We start from the raw sequence: 9,495 nt of genomic DNA on the forward strand, positions 1-9,495 counted from the left end.
TTCTTTTGATATGCCACTTCTCGAAGGACTCGGCGACCTTTTTTCTTGTAAACTGGGGTCTGTTGTCACAAGTGATCTCTTTGGGATGGCCGAAGCGGCACACATTATTTTTTTCGTATGAAGGCGATCACTTCTTGTTCGCGTATCTGGGAGAACGCACCTGTGTCTACCCATTTAGAAAATAGTCAGTTGAATAAAAAAGGAATTGTACGTTACCTCGCCCCGCAGGAAGGGGGACGATGATGTCCATTCCCCACTTGATGAAAGGCCAGGGGGAAGTGACTGAGTGGAGATGCTCGCCCGCTTGATGGATCATTGTGGCGTATTTTTGGCATTGCTCGTACTTTTTCACGAAGTCATCGGCCTTTTTTTTCATGGTGGGCCAGTAGTTACCTGCTCGTATGAGACATCTGACCAGAGCTCGATTGTCGGAATGAACCCCGCAGTAGCCTTCATGGACTTATTCTAGAACGCATCGCGTTTGATTCGTGCCTATGCATTTTGCTAGGGGGAGTCATACGTCATCTTGTATAGGTCATTGTGGATGGTGTTGTACATGGCCGCTTGCATCCGAAGCTTCTTGGCTTTTTTTTTTAATCATCTGGGAGTACGCCCTCCTGCAAGTATGTAACAATACGGTTGCCCTAGTCCCAAGTTAGGTTTATGGTCCTTACCTCGATTTGATCGATCTATGAGTGGAGGAGGGTTGTCACGACCCGGATTTCCCACCCTCAGGAGTGCTCGGAACTTGATCAGTGCAAAAGTCAATATCCCTGTCGGGTGGCATACCCGGCAGATCTGAAGGAAATACCTCAGGAAACTCCCGAACAACGGGCACAGAATCAATATGAGAGACCTCTGCACTAGAATCGCGAACATAAGCTAAATAGGCCAAACACCCCTTCTCGACCATACGCCGAGCCTTCACATAAGAAATAACACTATGGGTAGAATGACCAGGAGTCCCTCTCCACTCTAAACGAGGCAAACCCGGCAAGGCTAAGGTCACAGTCTTGGCATGACAATCCAAGATAGCGTGGTAAGGTGATAACCAGTCCATCCCCAATATAACATCGAAATCAACAATGTCCAGAAGCAACAAATCTACATGAGACTCAAGACCCCCAATCACCACAATACAAGAACGATGGACTCGATCTACTATAATAGAATCACCAACCGGTGTAGACACATAAACAGGAGCACTCAAAGAATCACTAGGCATGACCAGATACGGTGCAAAGTAAGATGACACATACGAGTATGTAGACCCTGGATCAAATAACACTGAAGCATCTCTATCACAAACCAGAACAGTACCTGTGATAACTGCATCGGAAGCCTTAGCCTCCGGCCTGGCCGGGAGAGCATAACATCGGGGCTGGGCCCCACCACTCTGATCTACCTCTCTAGGACGGCCTGTAGCTGGTTGGCCTCCACCTCTAGCGGTCTGAGCTCCACCTCTAGCACCTCTACCTCTACCTCTAGCACCTCTACCCCCACCTCTAGCTGACTAGGCGGGTTGTGGAACACCTGGTGCCTGAACCATAGCACGGGAACCCTGATGCGGAGAACTGCTCGAAGCTCGAGGGAAATACCTAGCAATGTGCCTCGTGTCGCCACAAGTAAAACAAGCCCTCGGCTGCTAGGGCTGACAACCCTGGAAACTCTGAAGCGGTGGTGCACTGATAGGAGCTGATGGTGCACTGTAGGACTGCTGATCGGAATACTGCATCTGAGGACCACGGCCACCTGAAGCACCGTGAGAAACCTGGAGTGCTGACTGAAAAGGCCTAGGAGGGTGGCCTCTATCATACGAATCCCTGCCCCCAGACGAGGCACCACTAAATCTGCCTGACTGACGGGGTCTCTTGTCTGCCCTGTGACCACCCCCATGTGATAAAACCATCTCAACTCTCTGGGCCACATTGGCCGCCTCCTAGAAGGATATCTCACTCCCAGCCTCTCTAGCCATCTGAAGACGAATCGGCTGAATGAGTCCATCAATGAACCGTCTCACTCTCTCCCTCTCAGTGGGAAGTATGATAAGAGCATGGCGAGCTAGATCAATAAATCTGGTCTCGTACTGGGTGACAGTCATGGATAACTGCTGGAGGCGCTCGAACTGCATCCGATAGGCCTCTCGCTGTGTGATAGCGAGAAACTTCTCCAGAAATAGCTGTGTGAACTGCTCCCATGTCAAGGCTGGCGATCTTGCTGGTCTAGCTAAGCAATAATCCCTCCACCAAGTCTTGGCGGATCCAGACAAGCGAAATGTGGCAAAATCGACCCCGTTGGTCTCAACTATCCCCATGTTCCGAAGAACCTCGTAACAGCTGTCTAGATAATCCTGGGGATCCTTAGTAGATGCACCGCTGAAAGTAGTAGTGAAGTGCTTGGTGAACTTGTCCAATCTCCACAAAGCATAGGCAGACATAGTTGCACCATCGCCGGTCTGAGCTACCACACCCGGCTGAACTGCTCCAACTGGCTGAGCCGCTGGAGTCTGAAACTGGGGACCTACCTGCTCCGGAGTGCGAGTAGCAGGAATCTGGGCTCCTCCTCCAGCCTGAGAGACGGCTAGTGCTACAGGAAGTAAACCTGCCCTAGTGACGCTCTCCATAAGGCCCACTAGACGGACCAGAGCATCCTGAAGAACTAGGGTGGCAATAAACCCCTCTGGGACCTGACTCGGGCCCACCGGAACTGCTGGGGCCGGAACCTCGTCATCAAAGTCAACCTGAGGCTCCGCTACGGGTGCTGCTGCCCTGGGCTGAGCTTTTCCCCTGCCTCGGCCTCTAGCACGGCCTCGGCCTAGCCCTTTGCCCCTCGTGGGAGCTGCTGTTGGGGGCTCGGGCTGCTGATCGGTAGATGAGGAAGCGCGTGTTCTCGCCATCTGCGAAAGAACAGAGTAGAAATTCAATTAATATTGAGAAACCAAACCGCACGACAAGAAATAACAAATGTGAGGTTTTCCTAACTCGGTAGCCTTTGGGGGATAAATACAGACGTCTCCGTACCGATCCCTCAGACTCTACTAAGCTTGTCCGTGAATTGTGAGACCTATGTAACCTAGTGCTCTGATACCAACTTGTCACGACCCGGATTTTCCACCCTCGTGAGTCGTGATGGCGCCTACTCGTAGAAGCTAGGCAAGCCATGAAATTTAGAAATCTTTAACCTATTCATTTTTAACACTTTTAACTACTTGTAACAACAGGTGATCAACATTTAAATAATAGCGAAAGATGGATTTATGCGGAAGACTTAGATAAACATAATACAAAAAAAAAACGATACGAAAAGCCAACATATGTCTCTACCCAGAAACCGGTGTCACAACATTCACGGACTCTCTATGATTACTACATACAAATGTCTGAAAGAAAGAAACTCAGTCTGTCTCGGATACAAGTGATAACAGAACATAATAGTAGATAGAAGAGACGTCGGGCCTGCGAACGCCTGCAGGACTACCTCGGGATCTCTGTGGACTGAAGGCTGGCTCCCAAGCTATTGCTGCTGTCCCAGTACACCTCCGGTATCTGCACAGAGTGCAGAGTATAGCATCAGCACAACCGACCCCATGTGCTGGTGGCCTAACCCCGGCGACGTTGTGACGAGGCTAGGACCAGACTCCAGATAAACCTATGCAGTTATATATATATATATATATATATATATATATATATATATATATATATATATATATATATATATATATATATACAACGGAAAATAAACTAGAACAAACAATTTAAAGCTGGGAAGGAGAAACATGCTTCAGGAAATAACAGATAAAACAGAATCTCAAGAGAATTATCAAGAAACCAAAAATTCAACTTCTATCAAGGATAAGGAAAACAAAGGCAATTTACACTTTCGGTTCACATCTCGTTGCAGGCGTGCAACCCGATCCCATTTCTCATATATTGTGGTAGGCGTACCACCCGCTCCCATTTCATCATATCTCGTGGTAGGCGTACCACCCGATCCCATTTCATTATATCTCGTGGTAGGCGTACCACCCGATCCCATTTCATCATATCTCGTATCATATCTCGTAATAGGCGTACCACCCGATCCCATTTCATTATATCTCGTGGTAGGCGTACCACCCGATCCCATTTCATCATATCTCGTGGTAGGCGTACCACCCGATCCCATTTTATCATATCTCGTGGTAGGCGTACCACCCGATCCCATTTACAAGCCAACACAAAATCACAAGGAATCCCGGCAAGGGAACAAAAGCAATTTAATAACTTCCCGGCAAGGGAGCAACAATATCAAGACAAACATCCCGGCAAGGGAGAATCAGCTATAACCAATCCTAACTCAACTCCTACTCAGCTAAATTAGTATCAACACTCAATCATAAATAAAATCCACGAAAATAAACTAAATCTTTGCTCAATATCGAGAATCATCAATTAAAGCATCCGTAGTAACATTTAAGAACACAACATCTATCAATTCAAGATTCACGGTCATGCTCGACACCAACGTATAGATACTTGTCACCATGCCTATACGTCGTACTCAACAAGAAGCAATTAGCGAATAGGACTCAACTCCTAATCCCTCAAGCTAAGGTTAGACCGGACACTTACCTCAAACTTTCATGGCCAACTCAATCCTCAAATACCGCCTTTCCTTTCGAATTTGGCTCCAACACAATCGTATCTATACATAATCGACTTAATAACATCAATAAATGCTAAACAATCCAATCCCAATGCTCAATTATAGCTTTTTAATCATTCTTCCAAAAAACCAAAAAAATTGACCCCGGGCCCGCTTGGTCAAAACACGAGGTTCGGACCAAAACCCGATCACCCACGAGCCCAAATATATCATTTGTTTTGAAATCCGACCCCAAAACGAGGTCAAATTCCCAAATAATCAAAAAGCCCTAACTCTACCTAATTCCCCAATTTTCTACCATTAAAACCCTAAGATTATTGATAAAAGTTGATGAAAAACATTAGATAATTGAAAGAAATCAGTTAGCGAGTGCTTACTTGTGATATGGGAAGAAAATCTCTTGAGAAAATCGCCCTAGTTCTTCTATTTTTGTTTAAGTTTGAAAGAAAATCGTTGAAGTTATGTTTTTAAAAAGACTCACTGCCCGACTTCCGCATCTGCGGCTCAGGGGTCGCATCTGTGCAACCGCGTGTGCAGAAAAAATTTGTCGCTTCTACGAAAATGGCTAGGCCCCGCTGGGACCGCACCTGCGAGAAAGGACCCGCTCCTGCGGAACCGCATCTGCGGAAAATTGTCCGCACCTGCGAAGAATTCCGCACCTGCGAAGAATTCCGCACCTGCGATGTACTTCTCGCACCTGCGAGTCCGCATCTGAGGCCCAAGAACCGCAGGTGCGGTTACACCAGAAGAGCTGTTTCTGCAACTTTTCTTAAGTCCAAAACTTCCCGAAACACATCCGAAACACACCCGAGCCCTCGGGGCTCCTAACCAAACACACATACTAACTCAACAACATCATACAAACTTATCCGTGCGATCAAATCGCCAAAATAACCTCTCAAACAACGAATTAAACCTCAAAATCAAAGAATTTTTCTCAAACTTCAGAAAGCATCAAATTTTCCATTTTAAGTCCGAATCACGTCAAACGAATTCCATTATTTACCAAATTTTACAGAATCATCTTAAATAATATATAAGACCCGTACCGGGCACCGGAACCAAAATACGGGGCCGATACCATCATGTTCTAATCAAATTTCATTTCAAAATCCTTTAAACTATTTCAGAAAACAATTTTCTTTAAAAATTCATTTCTCGGGCTTGGGACCTCGGAATTTGATTCCGGGCATACGCCCAAGTCCCTTATTTTCCTACGGACCCTCTGGGATCGTCAAACCATGGGTTCGGGTCCGTTTACTAAAAATATTGACCGAAGTCAACTTAGATGCATTTTTTAGCCAAAATTTCAATATTTCACAGATTTTTCACATAACAGCTTTTCGGCTACACGCCCGGACTACGCACGCAAATCGAGGTAAAGATAAAAGAGGTTTTTAAGGCCTCGGAAACACAGAATTTAATTTAAAGGCAAGTGATGACCTTTTGGGTCATCACAAGGGTGACCACGTTTCTTTCCCCGATTATGCTTCTAATGGTTGATGCTAATTTGGCGAGGCCGTCCGCTTCGATATTTTGTGCTTGGAGGATTAGGTCGAGCTGGCATTCATCAAATTCGGGTAGCAGTTTGCAGATCTCAGCCTGGTATTTTTGTAACCGTTGGTCTTTTATCTGGAAAGTCCCTGTCACTTGGTTGACGACGAGTTGAGAGTCGTAGCGCAGGATGATCCATCTCCCCCCGTACTTAAGTGCTAGCCTTAATCCTGCAATCACGGCCTCATACTCGGCCTCATTGTTAGTCATATCCGGGCACCTTATGGACTGGAGAATCACTTCTCTTGTTGGGACTTCGAGCACAAGTCCCAGTCCGGACCCTGACGCATTAGAGGCATCGTCGGTGTACAAAATCCATAGATCCGGTACTTGTGAAGTGTGGGCAGCTTCTCTTTCGACTTCCAGCATTATTTTTGCGCTGAAGTCAGCGACGAAGTCGGCAAATACTTGCGACTTTACCACCGTTCATGGTTGATATGTGGTATCATGCTCGCTTAATTCTATGGCCCATTTGGCCAGCTTGCCCGATAGCTCGAGCTTATGCAAAATGCTTCTCAAGGGAAAGTTGTGACTACCGAGATGGGGTGGCACTAGAAGTAGGGTCTAAGCTTTCATGAAGCTACAACCAAGGCCAGGGCCAATTTTTTGAGGTGGGGTAACCTCGTCTCGGTGTCGACTAAAGTTTTGCTAATGTAATAGATGGGAGATTGCGTACCTTTATCTTCTCGGATCAGGACCTCACTCACCGCTACTTCGGATACAACGAGGTAGATAAGGAGGCATTCTCTGGGCTATGATATGGAAGGCAACAGCGGTGATGATAGGTAAGCCTTTAACTCCTTCAGGGATTCGACGCACTCGGAAGTGTATTGGAGGTCGTTGTCCTTTTTGAGTACGCCAAAAAACTTGTGGCATCTGTTGGATGATCGCAAGATGAATCTTGACAGGGCAGCAATACGGCCAGTTAGTCTCTGAACCTGTTTTTTGCTATTTAGTGTTCTGGTATCCCTTTTATTGCTTTGATTTGGTCGGGGTTGACCTCGATACCTAGTTGTGATACTAGGAAGCCTGAGAATTTTCTTGAGGTCACGCTGAATGCGCACTTGTCAGGATTTAGCTTCATTCTGTATCGCCTGATTATATTGAAGGCTTCTTTCAGGTGGTCAATGTGATCTTCTTTCTTTTTGGATTTGACCAACATATCGTCTATGTAGACTTCCATGGTCTTGCCGAGTTGATCCTTGAATATTTTGGTGACCAACCGTTGGTATGTCACCCCTGCATTTTTCAGTCCGAAAGGCATAACTCTGTAGCAGTACGTTCCCTGGTAGGTGATGAAGGTAGTCTTCTCTTGGTCTTCCTCTTCCATAAGGATCTAATTTAAACCCGAGTAAGCATATAAGAAGCTCAGCAGTTCATACCCGGCCGTCGCATCAATGAGCTGGTCGATATGTGGTAGCGGGAATGAATCATTGGGGCATGCTTTGTTCCAGTCTGTAAAGCCTGCGCACATCCGCCATGTTCCGTTCTTCTTTTTCACCATGACCTCATTGGCCACCCATTGAGGGTATTTTGATTCCCTGATAGAAACGTTCTGGAATAATTTTTTAACCTCCTCGCGGACTGCATCGTTTATTGTAGAATTGAACTTCCGCCTAACCTGTCTCACAGGGGGTGGAGAGGGTCGACGTTCAATTTGTATAGCAATCTTTTTTGGGATACCTGGCATATCTACATGGGAAAAAGCGAACAAGTTTGTGTTAGCGGTTAGGAATTGACGGAATTTACCTGGTTCTTGGAGCTTGCAAGCGATGTAGGCTTTCTTGTTATGGTCGTTGTCATCAAGTTGGACGGGATCGAGGTCTTCTATGGTTGATCCCGCGGTCTCTGCCTTTTTGGGATCTTTGATGACGTCTTCCCTTTAATCACAGCTTGACCTTAACCCTGTTAATTGCTATGCTAATTTTGTTTTGCCATTTATTTGTTGTATAGTTGTACAATCTAGGGTGATGCGGTAGCATTCTGGAGATGTGCGTTGGTCCCCTCGTATGCTAAATATTCCCCTCAGGATTGGAAATTTTATAATTTGGTATAAGCTAGAGGGGATGGACCTCATGACGTGTATCCAGGGTCGTCCTATTATGGCATTGTTTATCGTGTCCTGATCCATGATGTGGAACGTGGTTTCGAGGGTGACTCCGCCGGCCATGACGGGGAGTGTGATTTCTCCAGATGTTCATTCAACTGCATTGTTAAAACCTGTTAGCGTGATGCAGCGTGGCACTACCTTATCCTCGAGTTTCATCTGTGCAAGTACTCGAAGGTCAATAATACATGCACCGCTCCCATCATCCACCATAATGTGTCTTACATCTGTATCCAATAATCGTAATATGATAACGAGGGCATCATAGTGAGGGAAAACCAAATTGTGGGTATTGTTGCTCCCAAACACAAACGCAAGTATACGTGGTAGACAAGTAATATAGGATTGTAAGTCCAGATATCGTACCCATAAGGACTTGTAATTAATTATAAACTAAATTAAACTAAAACAATTAATCTATTCAAGCACTTTTCTAAATATCATTAACTACAACTAATCTAGAGTAGCAAACTAAGAGATTAAAGGAAACAAGTTGGCGAATATTAGAGACGAATTCAATGAGAGAGAATATTCTAGAGCTATGGGTTAGCTAACAATCCCGTTGAGTTTTTTACCTAAATTATCTAATTAATTTATCTAGTTTATTGATTGACGGGGTTAATGTTTCTCATAGCCTTCTCCTGAAGTACAACTCGCCTATTTAAGCTAACATAACGCCTATAGTCCTATGGAATTAGGATTAACAAGAACGCATTTATAATTTTCGTATAATAACCAAGCAAGGCGACTAGGTATATTCCTATCTTAACTTCAAATCAGTTCCCGATACTCAAGTTCAAGATCTTGCTCTACTCCATCTTATATTCAATCTAGAATTCCCTCTCCCGAGTTCAATCCTAAATTCGTAGATAGTATTCAATCAAGCAAAAAAATAATTAAGCGCAAGATTGAATGAATAAACCAATATGATAAAATAATAAGAACAATTCAAGATTCAAACTACAACGTTCATGTACCACCCCACAACTCTAGAACTAATAAACTATGAGATTAAAGGAAGAGAAGAGAAGAAAAACTAGTTAGAAGCTTCTTCCAAGCGTGGTGTGTGTTTCTCCACGTGAATTCTCCTTAAAAGTATGTTAGATCTACTCCAAATTAGGTTTAGACTTGCTTTTATACGAGTTCGGGGGGGGGGGGTCTTGGGCCGAAATAACCTTGTCCCGAAA

General features: G+C 45.0%; 1 protein-coding gene across 1 annotated transcript; it reads right to left on the minus strand.

The window, feature by feature from the left end:
• On the minus strand, nt 3,514-6,570 carry LOC109224380 (uncharacterized protein Mb2253c-like). The gene is made up of 2 exons (XM_019388960.1): nt 6,138-6,570; nt 3,514-3,545 (listed from the first exon to the last, which is right to left on the minus strand). The coding sequence occupies exons 1-2, from the start codon at nt 6,568-6,570 to the stop codon at nt 3,514-3,516; spliced, it is 465 nt and encodes a 154-aa protein (XP_019244505.1).

Source organism: Nicotiana attenuata, chromosome 3, assembly GCF_001879085.1.
Source record: "Nicotiana attenuata strain UT chromosome 3, NIATTr2, whole genome shotgun sequence".
NCBI lineage: Eukaryota > Viridiplantae > Streptophyta > Magnoliopsida > Solanales > Solanaceae > Nicotiana > Nicotiana attenuata.

Coding starts and splice junctions, on each gene's coding strand:
- LOC109224380 (XM_019388960.1), bottom strand. CDS start 6,570: ATGCTGGAAGTCGAAAGAGAAGCTGCCCACACTTCACAAGTACCGGAT. Junction 3,546..6,137: donor ATTAGCATCAACCATTAGAA/GCATAATCGGGG, acceptor CACTCTGTGCAG/ATACCGGAGGTGTACTGGGA.